This window comes from Puma concolor, chromosome C1 (genome assembly GCF_028749965.1).
Source record: "Puma concolor isolate L17-30 chromosome C1, mPumCon1.1.hap2, whole genome shotgun sequence".
Lineage (NCBI taxonomy): Eukaryota > Metazoa > Chordata > Mammalia > Carnivora > Felidae > Puma > Puma concolor.
In genome coordinates this window covers 65,483,080-65,505,593 of record NC_141674.1, presented here as the reverse complement: position 1 = coordinate 65,505,593, position 22,514 = coordinate 65,483,080, and the positions used below count along the sequence as shown (strand labels likewise).

Here is a 22,514-nt window from a genome sequence, read left to right as displayed (position 1 = left end):
TACACATAAATATGACAGAGCACACAAGGACCAGGGAGGTGTGAGGGAGGAGTCCCAGGTTCTGGCCCGCACAACTGCATGGATACCAATTCCTTCACCGAGTGAGGGAACACCACAAAAAGAAAGATTATGTCTCTCTGTCCGTGTACTGACGGGTTTCTCTGCCTAGAAAGACTTTCAGCCCCTTGCGAACTCATTCTTTAAACTTCTGTTACAACAAAATGTTCCAGGCTCATCATGTACTTGACCTATCCCAGTGCTGATATCAGACATTTTTCTAAGGAGTTCTCCTTCCTTTCAGTGAAGAGTACTTAGAAGTCAAGCTCCATGTGCTAGGAGTAATTTCTTTTGAGGTGTTGCTGCTCCCAAATCCTCTCAGTAAACAGAACTAGAAACTATATGTATGCTTATATATATGCAAACCTTTGTATTTATATCCCCGTCCGTCTGTCTGTCTGGCTGGCTATCTATCTGGTAAACTAAAATCCACATGGACAGCTCCAACTCCAACCCGAGCTTTTTATACTTTCCTTTTGTGACAGTAAGAAACCTGGCTCCCATTATTCTCAATATATTTAATTATTTGTTTGATCCTGAGTAGCCAATCCCCTGGCCTCTCTAAGCAGTCTGTTGTCCCATTCAAAATCATCCTTGCACAGGCCACCATAACCATTCTGTTAGGGCCTTCTCATTTATGAAGGAAGGAAGGAAGAAAGGAAGGAAGGAAGGAAGGAAAGAAAAAGGAAGGAAAGAAGGAAGGAAGAAGGAAGGAACAAACGAATGATGAGCTTAAAAAAACAATCATTTTCAACTATTGCCCCAAAGTATAAAGACTGTGGTTGCTATTGTTTATGACTGTCATAACCGCTATCACATAATTGGTTTTACTGTCATTTAACAAGGACAAGGAAACAGTGGCCTCAGATAATGTAAATATCATATGAATATAACTAAGGGGAATGAATATTATAAAAAAAATTGAAACTTACTCCTCTAGCAGCAAGTTCCATTTCAGTACTATCCCAGTGATCAGTCTGCTCTAAAAAATAGATCATTTCATCAAAAACATCTTCAAACTTCTTTGGATTCTGCAGAAGAAAACACATTTTAATCCTAAACTTAATTTTATAACAAGGCTCAAGCCTACAAAGTAAATGAGTTGCTCTTCAAGTATGTTTGTTAGATCTTTATTCTATTAAGTAACTGAATTAAAATATATTTTCAAGGTATGACATATTCACTTGGTTTAATATATTTTTGTTCCAACATTTGGCAGGAGCCAAGACTAAGAACATTAGTAACATGTCATAAGCAAACTGCTTACTCATCAAATATGTATGCCAACTTAGGTCAGTTCTTGAAATGAAAACTTGGTTATAGCAGATACTATGTGATGCTTTTGATCCGGTTCTACTCCTCTTGGGGAAAGTCTAGTTGAAATCACTGGGTTTAATCTGTCATGGGAACGCCAAGGAAGCAACATAAGATTTACATTGGGAATTGCAAGTAGTTAATATCACCTTATATTTATTTTGCACTTATCTTTTTATTTATTTATTTTTAATTTTTTTTTTATTTTTGAGAGAGAGAGAGCATGAGCAGGGGAGGGGCAGCGAGAGACGGAGACACAGAATTCGAAGCAGGCTCCAGGCTCTGAGCTGTCAGCACAGAGCCCAATGTGGAGCTCAAACTCATGAATTGTGAGATCATGACCTGAGCTGAAGGTGGACACTCAACTGACTGAGCCACCCAGGTGACCCTCCACTTATCTTTTAATTAATCATCATAAGAACCCTCTGAATGGTGTACCATAAATATAATTCTATTATACAAATGAAGTAATTGAGGTTCAAAAGAAGTGGGTTACTCTTGTATTGTTGGTGGGAATGCAAACTGGTGCAGCCGCTCTGGAAAACAGTGTGGAGGTTCCTCAAAAAATTAAAAATAGAATTAACCTATGACCCAGCAATAGCACTACTAGTAATTTATCCAAAGGATACAGGAGTGCTGATTCATAGGGGTACATGTACCCCAATGTTTATAGCAGCACTATCAACAACAGCCATATTATGGAAAGAACCCAAATGTCCATCAACTGATGAATGGATAAAGAAGATGTGGTATATAGATACAATGGAATACTACTTGGCAATAGAAAAGAATGAAATCTTGCCATTTGCAACTACGTGGATGGAACTGGAGGGTATTATGCTAAGTGAAATATGTCAGTCAGAGAAAGACAGATATCATATGTTTTCACTCATATGTGGAAGCTGAGAAACTCAACAGAAGACCATGGGGGAAGGAAAAGAAAGAAAAAGTTACCATAAGAGACTTTTAAATACAGAAAACAAACTGAGAGTGGAAAGGGGTGGGGAGGCGGGGAGGCGGGGAGGCAGGAGGGGCAGAGAAAACGGGTGATGGGCATTGAGGAGGATACTTGTTGGGATGAGCACTGGGTGTTGTATGTAAGTGATGAAACATGGGAATGTACTCCCGATGCCAAGAGCACACTGTATATGTTGCATGTTAGCTAACTTGACAATAAAGTATTAAGAAAAAAAAAGAATTGGGTCAGAAAACCAAGTGTTCCAAGTGGCTCAAGAAAGGCCTGTTTTATTTGATTTTTTCTCAACATGTGGACACAGCTTGCATAAAGGGAAGTGGTTCCTTACAGTCTTCATGAAGTTCTTGCGATTGCTCTGCCTCATTTAGTCCCATGAGTAGGAGTAAGAGGCAACTCAATTTGTATTCCCAGATTTCTGAGACCTATTCTATTTCCTAGAACTTTACCAACCAGGATTTGAGGGAAGAGACGAAGTATTAGAAATAATAATAGTGGTAGTTGTAGTATATCTAATGATGACTCTCAACATGACATTCATAGACTTTCAGCAAACCGGGAATAATTTATGAGCAACAACTTGATCAAAATAGTGTAGACTTCATACACAGAAACTAAATCAACCCAAGAAGAAATCATGCTCTTTGGTAATTTATTTTTATTACTTTATTTTTAGTATGTGAACCTTTGCAACAATCTGCAAAAACTTTTTCGATTAAAAATTCAATGTACTGTAATCTTCAGTTCAAATGAAACAAGAACAATAAAAACTTGCCAACAAAACAAGTTTACCTTTCGTGCTTTCACAATTAATGCTGACAAAATTTTCCTTCCACTCTCAGCAAGGAATATCCTGTTGGCTGTTTCCGAAAGTATTACCTGAAAAAACATTCAACCCCAAAGAAAAAAAGAACCAATAATTAATCTGAATGGACATTTGATGCTATAGCACATCTATGTATAAACAACCCTGATATAGTCAATGCATTGGATGTGGCACTATCTCTGCAGGTAGACCACAGAGAACATTGTAATTTACTAAAATAAAAAGCTCTTGAAGCCTATAATCAAAAAAGATTAAAGGGAAATAAATATGAATTTAAATTCTGTTCGATATTACAAAATCCAAAATAAATGTTATATAGCCCCCAAAACATAGAAAAATAAAGATACTTTTTTTTCTTAAATGATTTTATTTCATTTTAGGAAATCAATGATTTTACAACTGATTCAAATAAAAAACAATCTAGAAAACACACTAATTGATAATAAGAAAGGATTTCTATTTTACGTAGCCATTTGTACACATCTCCAGTATCAAAATACCCTGTTTGACAAAGTGTGGTGGACCTGGGGAACCATGGCAGAGGACAAAGATAAATGAAGACAAATGAAAGGAAATAGCAGCCAGGAAAAACAAATTTAGGAGATTTTATATTTGCCATTAAAAATAAGGATAACGAAGAGCAAAGAGCTGTTCTGTTTATATACAGCTGGACTCTATAGCATGAGGGTGAGGATGACTGGCTAGGTGAAGTCACTTAATGTTTAAAAAAAAAAAAAATACCTGAAAAGCCTGTCGAATACAGTGAAGTTTGGCAAGAAAATCACTGTCTCCTAGGCACTCCAACATTTCAGTTCTATGTAATAAACAGGAAAGACAACTGTTAAGCTGCATTCAAGATCAAGCCCACTACAAATTTGGACTCAAGGCTTAACCTCCAGACTTTAATATAAAACATATGTCTTCAATACTGACAAGCCATGCAAAAATTTTTTTTGAGCCTAAAAAACATTTCCTCCCATTCTTATAAACATCTTTCATAAATATTACACAAACATAGCAACGGCAACTTAATGTTTTCATAAACAAAAGCAAAATTGAAATGGCACCTAAGCACTCTCGAGTAAATTTTCCCTTCTTCAACTAAATGCATGGCTTCTTCATAAAAAGGGCAGTGGCAAAGAGACTCCAGACTGTAGGTGTGCCGTGCTTCTCGGTGTTCTGCAAGCTAAGAAAACAGCAGGTTACAACCGATTACCCTGAGACAAGGAAAAAAACTTTATAAAAGATAGGAAATAGGATCTTGCTAACATCAAAATGTACTCAACTTGATTAAACCATAAAAATCATTCAATAAGATTTTACAGCTAAGTTTTACAACTGGGGACACCTGGGTGGCTCAGTTGGTTAAGCATCCGACTTTGGCTCAGGTCATGATCTCACAGTTGGTGGGTTCGAGCCCTGCGTCAAGCTCTGTGCTGACAGCTCAGAGCCTGGAGCCTGCTTCAGATTCTGTGTCTCCCTCTCTCTCTGCCCCTCCCCCACTCACACTCTGTCTCTCTCTCTCTCTCTCTCTCTCTCTCTCTCTCTCTCTCTCAAAAATAAATAAACATTAACAAAATTTAAAATGTTTATTTATAACTGAATTTTACAGATTTTACAACTGAATTTCAAAATTCAGGTGTAAAAACGAGTACAATTTTATAACAAGCTTTGAATTGAAGAACTTAAATCCACAGGATACAAAGAAAAGCAGTATCTTACAGTTCACCAATACCAATAGCTGAAGATGAAGCATTAAAAAAGAGGGGAGGATTTTATCATCCAAAGAATGCTCAAAAGTATTATAACTCACAATTGTGACTGAAGTAAAACTTTCTACAAAAATACTGAAATCTCAATTTGGCAAATTCTAAGGAATGTTTTCTTATATCTAGCTCTGACTAACATTTGTACAACTGAAAAATAGTCATGCAACTCTGGCTCGCATAACAGCTCTACAAATGAAATTCCAGGTTTCTAACAATTCATTAAAAAATAACAACTGCAAACACTATAGAATAGCCTGCTAAGCAAGAAGCCTTCGGAGTGATTTTCATTTTTCAATACTAAGTGATCCATTTAAATGGCATGCTATAGGGGTTTTGGTGGTGATGTTTGCTTTTAAAAAAAATGTTTTTTTCTTAATTTTTAAGTAATCTCTATACCCATTGTGGGGCTCAAAAAAAAATTTTTTTTTAACATTTATTTATTTTTGAGACAGAGAGAGAGAGGGCATGAACAGGGAAGGGTCAGAGAAAGAGGGAGACACAGAATCCGAAACAGGTTGCAGGCTCTGAGCTGTCAGCACAGAGCCCGACGCGGGGCTCGAACCCACGACGGACCGCAAGATCATGACCTGAGCCAAAGTCGGACGCTTAACCAACTGAGCCACCCAGGCACCCCCCATTGTGGGGCTCAAACTAACAACTCCGAGATCAAGAGTCACATGCTTTTTAAAAAAATTTTTAAATGTTTATTTTTGAGAAAGAGAGAAACAGAGTGTGAGCAGGGGAGGAACAGAGAGAGGGAGACACAGAATCCAAAGCAGGCTCTAGGCTCTGAGCTGTCAGTACAGAGCCCAACTTGAAGCTTGAACTCACAAACTGTGAGATCATGACCTGAGCCAAAGTCAGAGGCTCAACCAACTGAGCCATCCAGGCACCCGCTAAGAGTCATATGCTTTATCAACTGAGCCAGCCAGGTGCCCATTTTGTTGTTTTGAGTTAAAAAAAAATTTTTTTTCAACGTTTATTTATTTTTGAAAGACAGAGACAGAGTGTAAGCAGAGGAAGGGCAGAGAGAGGGGGACACACAGAATCTGAAGCAGGCTCCAGGCTCTGAGCTGTCAGCACGAAGCCCGATTTGGGGCTCGAACTCATGACCTAGGCCAAAGTTGGACGCTTAACTGACTGAGCCACCCAGGAGCCCCTGTTGTTTTGTAGTTTTTTAATGTTTATTTATTTACCCTGAGAGAGAGAGAGAGTGAGAGAGAGCCAGGGAGGAGCAGAGAGAGGGAGAGACTGAATCCCAAGCAGATTACGAACTGTCAATGCAGAGCCCGATGTGGGGCTCAAACTCATAGACAAGTGAGATCATGACCTGAGCCAAAACCAAGAGTCAGACAATCAACGGACTGAGCCACTCAGGTGCCCCTGCCCCTCCCCCTCTCTTTTTTTTTCCGCTTTGTTTTTTAATAACAGCTTTATGGAGATATAGTTCACGTACTATAAAAACTCATCCTTTTCAGTGTACAATTCAGTAGTTTTTTTAGTATATTCACTGGGTTATGCGATTAGCACCACTTTCTAGTTCCAGAATATTTTTACCACCCCAACAGGAACCTTTGTATCCATTATCAGTCATTCCCCATTTCCCTTTCTCTCGAGCCCCTAGAAACTAATCTACTCGCTGTCTCTGGAGTTTCCTACTTTGGAAATTTCATGTAAGTGAAGTCAAAGAATATGTGGCCTTTTGAGTTTTATTTCTTTCACTTAGCATAATGTTTTCATGGTCCATCTAAGATGTAGCCAGTATCAGTATGTCATTCTTTTTTGTGGCAGAATTGTATAGGTATACTGCTTTTGTTTTTAATCCATTCCTCAAAAGATAGACATTTAAGTTGTTTCCACTTTTGGCTATCATGAATAAGGCTGATTTGAACATATGTGTAAAAGTTTTTAATGTTTTCAATTCTCTTAAGTATATACCTGAGAGGAGGGGTCAGATGATAACTCTGTATTTAACTTTTTTGAACTGCCAAACTGTTTTGCAAAGAGACCACATCATGTTCCACTCCCACTAGCGATGCACAATGATTTAGACTTTTGCACACCCTCCCCAATAATTATTATTGTCCATTTTTTACATTACAGCCACTCTAGTGGGTGTGAAGTGGTTTTTAGTTTCTCTAATGACCAACAGTGTCAAGCATCTTTCATCCCCTCACTGGCTTCTGTATATCTTCTTTAGAGAAATGTCTATTCAATCCTTTGTCCGTTTATGGTTGAGTTGTAACCATTCATTATATATTCTGGATATGTGTCTTTATAAGATACATGATTTATAAATATTTCTCCCAATTTGCTGTTCTTTTCACTTTCTTGTTGGTATCCTTTAAAGCACAAGAGTTTTTACTTTTGATAAATTCCAATTAATCATTTTTTTCTCTTTTTTCTGCCTGAAATTTTACTCCCTGCTTATACAGAACATGAAGGTCAGCCAGAGGTGAGGGGTCAGGGACTGCTAGGTCTTTCCTGGACATATGCATAGTCCTGTGCATGCCTGTGGCCTTTTAGATTCCCAGGAATATGTTGGAACTTTTCAAAGCCCCCTGTTAAAATCTCATTGCCCAATTTTTCCTTTTGAGTTTTTGATCAGCCTCTTATTAGCCCTGACTGGTATCACACCACCTCAGGTATATTAATGTTAAACAATTGCCACTGAATGTTTTCGACAAAGGCCATAGGATAGGACTTTCCTACAGAGCAAGCTCTAAGTCAGATCAAAGAAAGTCCTGAGAATGGAACTTTGCAGAGAGCTGCCACACAGGTCAAACAGTAAGAATTCTGTGAAGCTCCAAAGCCATTAAGTTTTTTTAGTGGTTGCCAGGCCCCTGGTTTCTGCAATTTCCACAGTTGTGAGATTGCTAGTTTTCAAGACTATGGAGGAGAGGGGGATGCGAATAGATCAAATTAAAAATCCTCAAGTTCACTGTTCCTATGGAGTCATTTTTCTTGAAAAAATGCCCCTTGAATTTCTGTAAGTCTTTCATTAATTTTCAGTTATTAAAATTTTGATTTTGACAATTCTTGCCAGTGTTTTCATTGCTTTTGTGGAGGAGATTTTAAGAGGTTTTCAGTCTATTTCTCTAGAAGTATTTCTCAACACTGTAGTTTTGGCACTTCATATGCACCCGGGGCTATGCTAAATGCGTTGATAATCTCATTTAATCTTTACAACTCATAAGCTAGGTACTATTATTATCCACATCTTACAGATAAAGAAACAGATAGACTTACGTTAGCAGGAACTTGCCCAAGTCCCACAACCAAATGGTAGAATTTAAACCCAGGCATTAATTACAAAGCTTGCTTATACTCTTAAATATCAAACTATACTCTTATCAGCCTTATCCAAAAAGCCAAGGGGAAAGAAGTATAAGCATCAGCAATATTTAATATAGTATAAATATGTCTATTAGACCAGAGGCAAAAAACAAAACAAAACAAAAACATAAACAGAAGTGATAATATCTGATATATATTCTCTACTTTAATATTTCCTCTCATATTTTAAGGAAAACATATTATGCTAAAGGCAACATGTTCTTCAGGTTAAAAAAAAAAACCTAACAGGTTTTAAAATAACTTAGAAATTCTTTAGATATTAAATAAAGTTTTGTACCACTATCAAAATAAGGATCTATGTTCACCTACCAACAGAGAAACATCCTAAGGAGGAAAATAGGATTCCAATTAAACTTTTTACATAAAATAATTTATACTAATAAGAAATGAATAAATCCAACAATGACAGATTCCAGAGTCGAGTCTTGATTTATTGGTCTACCTTGCTTATTTGTTGGTTTGCTAAAGTGATTGTTTAAAGAAGTCTCTTGAGATAAGCTTGCAGTTGTGAAAATAGATCATAGTGAAGATTTGATACTAATGGTATCATCAGTCCTTCTTAAGACATGATGACAACTCAGAGACATTAATTTACAGTATCAATATTAAATTTCATAGAGCAAAAAGCAAACTATTAAAACGATGGCTAAATCCTCATTTTACAATATATCTTATAGGGAGAATTTTTTGACAAAATTCCCCCAATTTTTTTTTTAAGTTTCAGAAAAAGATTAACATTTTACTATAGATGAAATGTTATTTCTGAAGCAGAGGTCAGTAACACAGTTTAATTCCAGCATATGGAAATGTACAATTTATCATGTGGAAATGTACAATTTATCATGAAAAAGAGTTTTGGGTTTTGGGTTTTTTTTTTTTTTTTTCTGCTAGCCAAAATTTGAAATGTCCTTTATTTCTAAATTATTCTTCCCCCAAAGGGCACATTTCAAAAACTCATTTTAATATTTTTTAAAAGAAAAGTAATATTATATTCACTTATACCAAAGCAGCATCCTGCCTCATTAGTTATCTCCCATAGTTCACAAGTACTATAAAAATTACCATATAAGAAATCACATAAGTCAGTAACAGCAGCAACAATAAAAACAGACAAAACAGACAAAACCCACAAATGAAGCAACCAGTGCTTCATTAGCTGCAGATTTCCAACATCCTAAATTACTTCTCTTTTGTTCTCCATGTGTTGGATGGGTCTTCCTTAGCAAGCAATGACTTTGCTGAATGTGAAGTAATATTTTTAAAAGCCTTAATACTTTTTAAGGCTCTGAACACCCATGAAAGAAATGTCCAAAGTCCTAAAACTATATAAGCTGGGTCATGAAATAGGCTAAGTTCCATTTTAATATGGACTATTTTTTTTTAATATGCTTACATTTTCCTTTCAAACCAACGACCTAAAATTACAAATAGGACTTAGAGTTAAAGAAAGCAGGCTGTTTCTCCTTATCTCACAAAAGAAATTAAAAGGGAAATACACCCACAATAACCACCCTCCAAAATAGCCCTCAATGACTCTCTCTTTCTGGTACTCATACCTCATTTCACACTGAATAGGGCCAACCTGTGTAATTAACAGCATACTATAGAAATGGTGAATGTGAATTCTGAGGCTAGATCATAACAATCACTGCTTTCATCTCATTCTCTCTTGGGTCACTTCTTCTGGAGGAAGTCAGGTCCCAAATGTGATGACACTTAAGCAGTTCTGTAGAGAAGCCTTAAGTAAGCAACTTTGGACTTCTAACAACAGGTAGCACCAACATGCAGAAAGTGAGCTATACTGGAAGCAGATTCTCTAGCTCCAGTCAAACCTTCAGATGACTATAGCCCCAGCCAATATACCTGATCACAACTTCACAAAAGACCTCAAGCCAGACCACCTAGATAAGCCACTTCCAAATTTTTGGCCCTCCAAATTGATGAAATAGTAAATGTTTATTGTTGTTTTTGAATGGGAAAATACTTCATTTGGGGGAGTGGACAGGTGTCTAGTCTCACAACTTCTGGAACTGCTTCCTGGTGTCTGTGGCTTTGCTGACCTCAAGCACATCAAAGCACATGGTCTTGCTCAAGGGCTAACACTTGCCCACTGTGACTGTGTCACTGATCTCAATGTCTCCAAAGCAGGAGGACAGGGGCACAGACATAGTCTTAGGGCATTTCTCAATGCAGTTGTACTTTTGGACATAGTGAAGGTAGTCTTGGCAGGTGACAACAGTCCCCTGCATTTTCATCTTGGTCACTATACCAAATAGGATCTCTCCCTTTGACCAATAAAGGGCATTTCTTGTTAATGTAGATGCCTTCAGTGGCCTCCCTGGCCATCTTGAAGCCCAGACCAATGTTCTTGTAGTATTCTTCTCCTTGCTGATTTTTCCAAGCAGGACTCTCTTATTTTGAGAGGTGGTCAGCTGCTTTTGGTAGGCTGGTAAGCCCAGAAGATACTCCTTATCTAATATATGCAGGGTCAGAATTAAATACCAAAACAAAGGGTTCCTTGGACTAGCCCTTAGGACTCAATCCTCACAGGACTAACCCTAAGGCCTAAGACTTCTAACAAACCATCCCATAAAACTTGAATTTTAAGAAAATAATTCCCAGAGGGGCACCTGGGTGGCTCAGTGGGTTAAGCGTCCGACTTCAACTCAGGTCATGATCTCACGGGGTTTGTGAGGTCGAGCCCTGCATTGGGCTCTGTGCTGACAGCTCAGAGTCTGGAGCCTACTATAGATTCTGTGTCTCCCTCTCTCTGTGTCCCTCCCCTGCTCACAGTCTGTCTCTGTCTCTGTCTCTGTCTCTCTCAAAAATAAACATTAAAAAAAAAATTTAAAAACAAAAAAGAAAGAAAATAACTCCCAGAGTGCCTGGGTGGCTCAGTTGGTTAAGCGTCCAACTTCAGCTCAGTTTGTGATCTCACAGTTCATGACTTTGAATCCTATGTCTGGCTCTGTACTGACAGCTTGGAGCCTGGAGCCTGCTTCAGATGCTATGTCTCCCTCTCTCTCTGCCCTTCCCCTGTTTACACTCTGTTTCTCTCTCTCTCTAAATATTAAAAATTTTTTAATATTAAAAAAAATTTTAATATAAAAAAGGGGGCACCTGGGTGGCTCAGTCAGTTAAACGTCTGACTTCAGCTCAGATCATTATCTCGTGGTTCATAAGTTCGAGCCCTGTATCTGGCTCTGTGCTGACAGCTCAGAGCCTGGAACCTGCTTCAGATTCTGTGTCTCCCTCTCTCTCTGTCCCTCCCCTGCTTGCATTCTCTCTCTCTCTCTCTCAAAATTAAATAAACATTAAAAAATTTTTAATATAAAAAAATAAATAAATAGAAAGAAAGAAAGAAAGAAAGAAAGAAAGAAAGAAAGAAAAAAAGAAAATAATTTCCCAAACACTTGAGCCTCCATTAGAGCCCAAGAATGGAGCCCCCAGGATTTAGAAGGCTCTAATTACTAGACTAAGGCAAAGACATATGCCCTCTGCCCAAATTAATCCCCCAAAAATCAAGGACACCCAGAATTAAACCTCAAATTGGGGTGGAGTCCCGCTATCCAGGACTTGCCCCTGAGGCCTGGGGGTCTTCACAGCTTTGGCCCCAGCCCCAACTCCACACCTGAATCTTATTGTTGTTTTAAGACAGTAAGTTTTAGGTAATTTATTACACAGCAACATATAACTAATATACATAATGGTGGGAACAATACTAACAAAAAGGAAAGACACAGATTTCCAAAAACTGAAAAGCAAATGGAAGTGTGTGGACAGATGAAAAATGACGAGGAACCCATAGTCCAGAATACATTTAAGAGAAGACATAATCAAGGGAGAGACATTTGCTAAGCAGAGGCTCAAAAGAGCACCAGGCTTGAAGCAAGGCAGGTATGGGACAGGATTTAAAAAGGGATTAAAAATGGCAGGTTAAATGAAAGTCTGTGTACAAACAAGTTATAGTAATCCCACATATCATTGTAATTCCTGTTCTCCCCTTCATCACTGAATAGGAGGACAGCTTATAGAAAAACAAATTTCAACCAGATAACATTTCCCTTTAAAAGTGATCTGATCTGTCTGGGTAAAGAAAAGCTTGCCAATCAACACACCTCAAAGAAGTCTCGTTAGTCTTCCTGTTCATAGGAGAGACAAACATAAAACACTGTAAACCTACACAATCTAAGAACATCAATGCAGTCACCAATTAAGCTTTCAAATTTGAGAAGAAAATCATCAGCACAAGAATGAAAGCCCACGACAGACAAAATTGACCCCAGAGAAAGGAAAATAATTCAAGAAATAGAAATTTTAGGGGCGCCTAGGTGTCTCAGTCAGTTAAGAGTTTGGCTCTTGGTTTCAACTCAGGTCATTATCTCATGGTTTGTGGGTTCGAGCCCCGTGTTGGGCTCCGTGCTTGGGATTTTCTCTTTCTCTCTCTCTCCCGCTCTTTGCCCCTTCCCCGCTCTTTCCTCTCTCTAGCTCTCTCTCAAAATAAGTAAACTTTATTTTAAAAAAACAGAAATTTTAAATGGCAGATACAGCTTTCCCTTTTCAGATTATGATTATTCTAAATATTTATCCTTATCATTTTGTATATTATAATTAGTGCATTATTTTGGACTGCTATCAAGTCAGAGAGGTGGGTATTAAAAAACTTTCCAAGGTTCCATTTAGCATATGAGTAGAAGTATCTGGATTATAAGAAATAAAATTTTCCCCTTAAAGAGCACCCTATAATTTATAAATTAAATACAAACACATGCTGCAGAGTGTTAATTCTAAGAAAAACTGAATCCACAGCTAAAAATTACTCTTTGCAGTATTAGTTTCTACCTATTAATGACAATCTCTTTAACAGATGGGAGAGCTAGGAGCACTCAATGCAGTGGTATACTAACATTAAAAAAACTTTTCAGAACTTGAAACCATTATGCCAAGTGAAAGAACATCAAAAACAAAAGGTCACATATTGCATGATTTTATTTATATGAAATGTCCAGAATAGGCAAATCCACAGAGCAGAGGTAGATTAGTACTTGCCAAGGGTGGGGGGTTAGGAGAGAACAGGAAGTGATTACTAATAGGTGGAGGTTTCTTTTTGGGGTGATAAAAATGTTCTGGAAGTAGAGAGTGTTACTGGTAGCACAACTGTGAATATACTAAAATCCACTGAACTGTACACTTTAAAAAATTTTATAGCATGTGAGTTATTCTCAGTAAATCTATTATTAAAAAAAGACTTTTCAGAGAAAACAGGCTGTAGTTCCAAACCAATGTTTGGCAAAGCTTATATAGGAAAATCTTGTTAATCACTTTCACAAATGACTGACCTAGCTTAGAGAAAAGTCTATGCCAGGATTTCTTTAATCTAAATAGGCAAGAAATCTTCCTGGTAATTCTGAATAAATCTTTCAATTCTTCACAAACTGTCTACTTCCCAAGGAGTTCAGATTTTCTTAATAACTTTCTTCATTAAAACGGTTTTCCCTAGGGGCGCCTGGGTGGCGCAGTCGGTTAAGCGTCCGACTTCAGCCAGGTCACGATCTCGCGGTCCGTGAGTTCGAGCCCCGCGTCGGGCTCTGGGCTGATGGCTCAGAGCCTGGAGCCTGTTTCCGATTCTGTGTCTCCCTCTCTCTCTCTCTGCCCCTCCCCTGTTCATGCTCTGTCTCTCTCTGTCCCAAAAATAAATAAACGTTGAAAAAAAAAAATTTTTAAAAAAATGATTTTCCCTAATTTAAGTATCTGGCATATAGTACAAGCAATTAAAAATAATTTAACAAGCATTTCTTAGAAAAGAACTTATCTTGGAACATTTACATTCCAAGATCATACATGTATGCCCTAGAAACATTCCTAGGATGTTTCTCAAATGTTGAGCCCTTCTTGTGGTATTCATGTATTTTGTTTTCCATAAGGTTTTTTTTAAAAATATTTATTTATTTTTCAGAGAGAGAGAGAGAGAGAGAGAGTGAGTGAGTGACAGGGCATGAGCAGGGAGGGGCAGAGAGAGAAGGAGACACAGAATCTGAAGCAGGCTCTAGGCTGTGAGCTGTCAGCACAGAGCCCGACACAGGGCTCAAACCCATGAACCGTGAGATCATGACCTGAGGCAAAGTTAGACACTTAAGTGACTGAGTCACCCAGGAGCCCCTCCATAAGGATTCTTTTTATCAAACCTCTGTAAATTAAACAACTAAGTAAGTATAATGAACACTTGGCAAAATAATATTTTTTAAAGTTGCATATTATGAAGAAACTTTGGAGCAATTAGGTACATCATTCCTCACAACAGAAAAATGCAAAGTGACTAACAATTCTTATAAATCATCTAGGACATAAGCATCTACAGAACAGAAAGATAAAAAGTAGTTGACAAAAAAGAACATCCTTTTATGATAAAAAATCTCAACAAATTTGGTACAGGAAAAACATACCTCAACACAATAAAAGTCATATATGACAAGCCATAGTAAATATCATACTCAATAGTAAAAGACTGGGGGCACCTGGGTGGCTCAGTCAGTTAAGCATCCAGTTCTTGACATCGGCTCAGGTCATGATCTCACAGTTTGTGGGTTTGAGCCCCATGTTGGGCTCTGCGCTGGCAGTCTGAAGCCTGCTTGGGATTCTCTTTCTCACTCTCTCCCTCTTTCTGTGGCCCTCCCCTCCTCATGTGCTCTGCTCTGTCTCTCTCTCTCTCTCAAAATAAATAACCTTAAAAAGAAAAAAGAAAATGTCTTAAAAAAAAAAAAAAAACAGTAAAAGACTGAAAGCTTTTCCTCTAAGACCAAGACAAGGGTGCCCAGTCTCACCACTCCTATTTAACATAGCACTGAAGTTTGAGCCAGAGCAATCAGGCAAGAAAAAGAAAGCAAAGGCATCCAAATTGGAAAGAAAAAAGTAAAACTGTCTCTGTATGCACATGATATAATCTTATATATAGAAAATCTTAGGGGCACCTGGGTGCCCCAGTCAGTTAAGCATCCAACTTCAGCTCAGGTCATGATCTCATGGTTTGTGAGTTTGAGCCCTGCATTGGGCTCTCTGCTGTCAGCATGGAGTCCCCCTCTCTCTCTGCCCCTCCCTTGCTTGCTCTCAATCTCTCTCTCTCTCTCTCTCAAAAATAAATGTCTAAGGGGCACCCGGGTGGCTCAGTCGGTTGGGCGGCCGACTTCGGCTCAGGTCATGATCTCGTGGTCCGTGAGTTCGAGCCCCACGTCGGGCTCTGTGCTGACAGCTGGGAGCCTGGAGCCTGCTTCTGTTTCTGTGTCTCCTTCTCTCTCTGCCCCTCTCCCATTTGCGCTCTGTCTCTCTGCCTTTCAAAAATGAAATGTTACAAAAAAAATTAAAAAAAATAAACTTTTAAAAACAAACTTAAATAAAATAGAAAATCTTAAAAGATTACCAAAAAACTGTTAGAACTAATAAACAATTTTTTAATTGAAACAAATTTTTTAATATTTATTTATTTTTGAGAGAGACTGAGACAGAATGCGAGTGGGTTGGGGCAGAGAGAGAGGGAGGCACAGAATCCGAAGCAGGCTCCAGGCTCCGAGCTGTCAGCACAGAGCCTGACGCGGGGCTCGAACTCATGAGCTGTGAGATCATGACCTGAGCCAAAGTTGGACGCTCAACCGACTGAGCCACCCAGGCACCCCAGAACTAATAAACAAATTTGATAAAGTTTGCAGGATACAAAGGCAAGATATGAAAATTAGTTGCATTTCTGTACACTCACAGCAATCAATCAGAAAGAAAAATTAAGAGGAACATGGCAGGGTAAGAAGATCCTATGTTTACTTCATCCCAGGGATACAACTAGATGATACCCACATCAGTGTAAATAACCCAAAAAATGACTGAAGACTGCCAAAACAAACTCTCTGCAGGTAAATGTAGAGACAAGGCCACATCAAAATGGGTAGGAGGGGTAGAGAAGCAGTCAGGAGCTAAATGGACTCACAGGACTGTTCATGAGATGTAGGGATACCACCAACATGGACAAGGGAGAGAAAAAGATCCTCACACCCAACACCCAAGCCACCTAAACCTTCAGAGTAACACAACCAGTGGCTTTGGTCCACAGTTCACAAGTTCTTACTATTGGCAGAGCTTAACACCTGCAACTTGGGTCTATATGAGCCAGAAGGAAACAGCAAACTGAGTCCTCACCCTTAAAGAGACAGCACAATAAACAGCCCACTGAGATATGCATAGAAGCAGCACTTTGAAAAATGCCTGGAGTATCGGGGAGGGAGATTTGTTTACTAATCTCAGAGCATGTGCTGGAGGGGCAGCGGTCTTTGGGAGAATTCTCAAGAAACAAAGGAACTGGCAGGCACAATTCCCCTTTCCCACCACCCAGCCTAGACACATGGACACCTGCAGTAACCAACGAAGCACCAGTATTCCACAACAACTTGCTAACAGTGTACCCTGCCCTGGCATTCTCCTGCAGACACGTCCTCTCCAACAAGGTCTTCCTCCAAGTCTCTTCTCATAGCAGACCTGCACAAACCTTGCTAACACACCACTCTGACCCTGTGTTCTCCTGGGTCCTATCCCCTTCAATATGCACTTGAATGGAGTCCATCCAAAGTGATGCCATGAGCCTGGCAGTCTGCAAGCAGCCCTGACAGGGGCCAGCACCACTCCAAAGTGACTCTAGCTCCAGGAGAAGGGGGGAAAAAAGCACATGTAACAGTCTGAATGTGGCTCCAGCATGGGATGGGGACAGACATCAGGTCTGACTACAGGACCTACCCAATAGTGAAAGCTTCTCAGGGGACAACACAGGGAAAGTGCCCTGCAGTTCAGTGCTACTGTATCTCTGGCAAACGCCTGGTCTGACCCAACTCAAGCCCAAGGCCCCAGACTGGCCCACTAACAACTTAGGGACCAAACCCTGCCCATAACAGGCAAAGACAGCCACATCAGACAACTGGACTGAAGGCAAGAGAGGCTTACCCACAACAGCAGAGCACTAGCAATACACATAGGAGACACTCCTGAAGCACCAGGTTCTGGTCAACAGGGAACACTGCATTACAGGGCACTACAGAACCTCTTCTTCATAAGCCCACTACTTTGTTGTTGTTGTTGTTTTTCAGTTTCTTTTTTTTTTAATATAATTTATTGTCAAATTGGCTTATATACAACACCCAGTGCTCATCCCAACAAGTGCCCTCCTCAATGCCCATCACCCATTTCCCCTCTCCCCCTGCCCCCACCATCCACCCTCAGTTTGTTCTCTGTATTTAAGAGTCTCTTGTGGTGTGCCTCCTCCCCTCTCTGTTTGTAACTATTTTTTTTCCCTGTCACTTCCCCCATGGTCTTCTGTTAAGTTTCTCAAGATCCACATAGGAGTGAAAAATATGGTATCTGTCCTTCTCTGACTGACTTATTTCACTCAGCATAGTATCTTCCAGTTCCACCCACGTTGCTGCAAATGGCATGATTTCATTCTTTCTCATTGCCAAGTAGTATTCCATTGTATATATAAACCACGTCTTCTTTATCCATTCATCATTTGATGGACATTTAGGCTCTTTCCGTAATTTGGCTATTGTTGAAAGCGCTGCTATAAAATTTGGGGTACATGTGCCCCTATAATCAGCACTCCTGTATCCCTTGGGTAAATTCCTAGTAGTACTATTGCTGGGTCATAGGGTAGTTCTATTTTTAATTTTTTGAAGCACCTCCATACTGTTTTCCAGAGTGGTTGCACCAGTCTGCATTCCCACCAACAGTGCAAGAGGGTTCCCATTTCTCCACATCCTCGTCAGCATCTATAGTCTCCTGATTTGTTCATTTTAGCCACTCTGACCAGTGTGAGGTGGTATATCAGTGTGCTTTTGATTTGTATTTCCCTGATGAGGAGTGACGTTGAGCATCGTTTCATGTGTCTGTTGGCCATCTGGATGTCTTCTTTGGAAAAGTGTCTATTCATGTCTTCTGCCCATTTCTTCACTGGATTATTTGTTTTTCAGGGGTGGAGTTTGGTAAATTCTTTATAGATTTTGGATACTAGCCCTTTATCTGATATGTCATTTGCAAATGTCATTTTCCCATTCCATCCGTTGCCTTTTAGTTTTGTTGACTGTTTCCTTTGCAGTGCAGAAGCTTTTTATCTTGATGAGGTACTAATAGTTCATTTTTGCTTTTAATTCCCTTGCCTTTGGAGATGTGTCAAGTAAGAAATTGCTGCGGCTGAGGTCAAAGAGGTTGTTGCCTGCTTTCTCCTCTAGGGTTTTGATAGTTTCCTATCTCACATTTAGGTCTTTCATCCATTCTGAGTTTATTTTTGTGTATGGTATAAGAAGGTGGCCTAGTTTCATTCATAGCATGTTGCTATCCAGTTCTCCTAGCATCATTTGCTAAAGAGACTGTCTTTTTTCCGTTGGATGCTCTTTCCTGCTTTGTCAAAGATTAGTTGGCCATACATTTGTGGGTCCAATTCTGGATTCTCTATTCTATGCCATTGGTCTACGTGTCTGTTTTTGTGCCAATACGTGTCTGTTTTATAGTAGAGGCTGAGTCTGGGATTGTGATGCCTCCCTCTTTGGTTTTCTTCTTCAATATTACTTTGGCTATTCAGGGTCTTTTGTGGTTCCATACAAAATAGGCCCACTACTCAGGAGATAGAGCTGACTTATACATAAAACTAGACACAGAGAATTAGACAAAATGAAGACACAGAGGAATATGTACCAAATGAAAGAACAGGACAAAATCACAGTAAGTGAGCTAAATAAAATAGAGATAAGTAATATGCCTGATAAAGAATTTAAAGTAATGGCCATAAAGACACTCACTGGACTTGAGAGAGAGTGGAAGACCTCACTGAGACCCTCAAAAAACAAATAGAAAACATAAAAAAGAATCAATCAGAGATGAAGAATTCCATAATCGAAATTAAAAATATACTAGATGGGGGCGCCTGAGTGGCTCAGTCAGTTGGGTGTCCAATTCTTGATTTCAGCTCAGGTCATGATCTCACAGTCATGAGATCAAGCCTCACACTGGGCTCCCCACTGGGTGAGGAGCCTGTTTGAGATTCTCTCTCCCTCTTCCGCTCACATGCACATGGTCTCTCTCTCTCCCCTTCCCCCAAAAAACATTAGATGGAATAAATACAGGATTACAGGAAGCAGAAGAACAAATCAGTGACCTGGAAGACAGAATGATGGAAAGCCATCAAGCTGAACAGAAGAGAGGAAAAATAACAATAATAAATGAAAACAGACTAAAGGAACTCAGCCAACACCATCAAGCGTAATAACATTCACATTGTAAGGATCCCAGAAGGAGAAGGGGTGGGGGGAAAGGGCAGAAAATATATTTGAAGAAATAATAGCTGAAAATTCCTGAATCTGGGGAAGGAAGCATACAGTCAGATCCAGAGGCACAGAGAGCCCCCAACCCAAGATCAACCTAAGGAGGCCCACATCAAGACACATAGTAATTAAAATGACAAAAAGTAGAGATACAGAGAGAATTTTTAAAGCAGCAAGAGAAAATAAAATAGTTACATAAAAGGGAAACCCCAAATGGCTATCAGCTGATTTTTTGTGCCAGAAACTTTGCAGGCTAGAGGGAGAACCATGATATATTCAAAGCGCTGAAAGAAAGAAAAAAAAAAAAAAAAAAGCTCTGCAACCAAGAATACTCGACCCAGCAAGGCTATCATTCAGAATAGAAGGAGAAATAAAGAGTTTCCTAGAAAAACAAAAGTTAAAAGGAATTCATGACTACTAAAACGGCCCTACAAGAAATATTAAAGGGGGCTCTTTAAGTGGAAAGACCATATGCAGGAGTAAGAAAAGTAGGGAGCACAAAAGCAACACAAATAAATATATCTATAAAAATCAGTCAAGGGACTCACAAAATAAAAGAATATAAACCATGACACCATCTACCTAAAATGTTGCAGGGGGCGAGGGAGAGAGAAGTAAAGAATGGGTTAAACTTTAATGACCATCAACTTAATATAGACTGCTATATGCATGTTATTACAAAACTAATGGTAACGACAAATCAGAAACCAGTAATACATATGCAAAAAATAAAGAGAATGGAATCCAAGTATATCACTAAATAAAACCAGCAATCCTTGAGAGAAAAGAGAAAGGAACAGAGAACTACAAAACAACCATAAAACAAGTAACAAAATGACAGTAAGTACATACCTATCAATAATTACTAAGAAAGCAAATGGATTTAACCCTCCAATCAAAAGACAGAGTGACAGAATGGTTAAATGTAAGATCCAGGGCATCTGGGTGGCTCAGCCAGTTGGGTGTCCGACTTTTAATTTCAGCTCATGATCTCACGGTTCATGGGTTTGAGCCACAAAAGTATATTATTCACCCATGGTAGAGAAGGAAATCCTGCCATTTGCAACAATATGGATGGACCTTAACGGCATTATGCTAAGTGAAATAAATCAGAGAAAGACAAATACTGCATTCTATCATTTACATGTGGAATCTGAAAAAGCTAAACACGTAGAAACAGAGAGTACATTGGTGGCTGCCAGGGGCTGAGGGGTGAAGGAAATGGGGAGATGTTGGTCAAAGGGTAAAAACTTCCAGTGAGAAGATGAAAAAGTCGAGGACCTAATGCAGAGCATGGCAACTACCGTTAACAATACTATATTATATACTGGAAAGTTGCTAAGAGAGTAAATCTTAAATATTCTCACCCCCCCACACACACACACATAATCCTGTGAGGTGATGGACATATTAACTAATCTTACTGTGGTAATTATTTCACAATATATGTGTATCAAATCATCACATTATACACCTTAAATTTATACATTATATGTCAATTATATTTCAATAAAGCTGGAAAAGAATTTTACAAAATTCTTTTTATTGCAAACATAAATATATTTATTTTATAAATATAAAAATATAAGTTAAAATGTAAATAATTCAGGAGATACTACTGTAAGCAATAGCTAAAATATATATAAAAGAAAAATATTGAGAAGAATAAAGATCACGATCACCACAGCTTTAAAAAAGGCAGACTCAGGGGCACCTGGATGGCTCAGTCGTTAAGCGTCCCGCTTCAGTTCAGGTCATGATCTTGTGGTTCGTGAGTCCAGGCCCACATTGGGCTCTGTGCTAACAGCCTGCTCCAGATTCTGTGTCCCCCCCTCTCTCTCTGCCCCTCCCCCACTTGTGCTCTGTCTCTCTCTCTCTCTCTCTCTCTCTCTCAAGAACAAATAAACATTAAAAACATTTTTTAAAAAAGGCAGAATCAAGGCTTAGGGTACAGAGTATTAGAATATCTACAGCTTTCCACACTACAGCATGAATTACAGATGTGTGATACTATTTATACGAAAAAAGACAGCATTAATACCCAAAATCTACCATAAAAATAAAATTATTCTAAGATAAAATTGGGCATATGTGATTTTTAAAGTTACTTTAAGCAGAAAAAAAGTATAAAAAGATGTGCACTCTGCAAGTATTCTTTTTTTTAAGAAATTGTTTTAATGTTTATTTATTTTGAGAAAGAGAGAGAGAAGGGGGCAGGTGCAGAGAGAGGAGAGAGAATCTCAGGCACGCTCCATGCTGCCAGCCTAGAGCCTGATGTGGGGCTGGATCCCATGAACCATGAGATCGTGACCTGAGCTGAAACCACGTGTTGGTCGCTTAACCACCTGGGCCACGCAGACGCCCCTGCAAGCATTCTCTTTTGATACAAAATTTAAATCTCAGTAGAAAACAAACTGCCCATAAATTTATAATTCATTGATCACCATTGTTTACACGTTGGTGTATTTATATCTAACCTCTTCTTTGTCTGCCTAAACACATATACAATATACTACATACATGTTTTCTGTTCTCTTATTACTAAATTACAATCATACTCTCTATATAAAGCCTTATATACCACACTTTTCATTTAACATATATTCCCATGTCATTAAAAATAAATGGAGGGGCGCCTGGGTGGCGCAGTCGGTTAAGCGTCCGACTTCAGCCAGGTCACGATCTCGCGGTCCGTGAGTTCGAGCCCCGCGTCAGGCTCTGGGCTGATGGCTCAGAGCTTGGAGCCTGTTTCTGATTCTGTGTCTCCCTCTCTGTCTGCCCCTCCCCCGTTCATACTCTGTTTCTCTCTGTCCCAAAAATAAATAAACATTGAAAAAAAAAATTAAAAAAAAAAAATATATGGAAACAGGGAA

At 39.0% G+C, this 22,514-nt stretch overlaps 1 protein-coding gene and 1 pseudogene across 3 annotated transcripts in view; both read right to left on the bottom strand.

The window, feature by feature from the left end:
* The window catches only part of MIGA1 (mitoguardin 1), a 104,645-nt gene that overhangs the window by 11,860 nt on the left and 70,271 nt on the right, over positions 1-22,514 (bottom strand). For all 3 annotated transcript variants that reach the window (XM_086717361.1, XM_086717363.1, XM_086717362.1), the window contains 4 exons: positions 4,238-4,356; positions 3,912-3,984; positions 3,137-3,223; positions 990-1,088 (listed from right to left, as the gene is read on the bottom strand). In XM_086717361.1, coding sequence (XP_086573487.1) covers positions 990-1,088; positions 3,137-3,223; positions 3,912-3,984; positions 4,238-4,356 — 378 coding nt within the window. The remainder of the gene's footprint in view (positions 1-989; positions 1,089-3,136; positions 3,224-3,911; positions 3,985-4,237; positions 4,357-22,514) is intronic.
* Positions 8,707-16,806, bottom strand: LOC112872186 (small ribosomal subunit protein uS17 pseudogene; annotated as a pseudogene).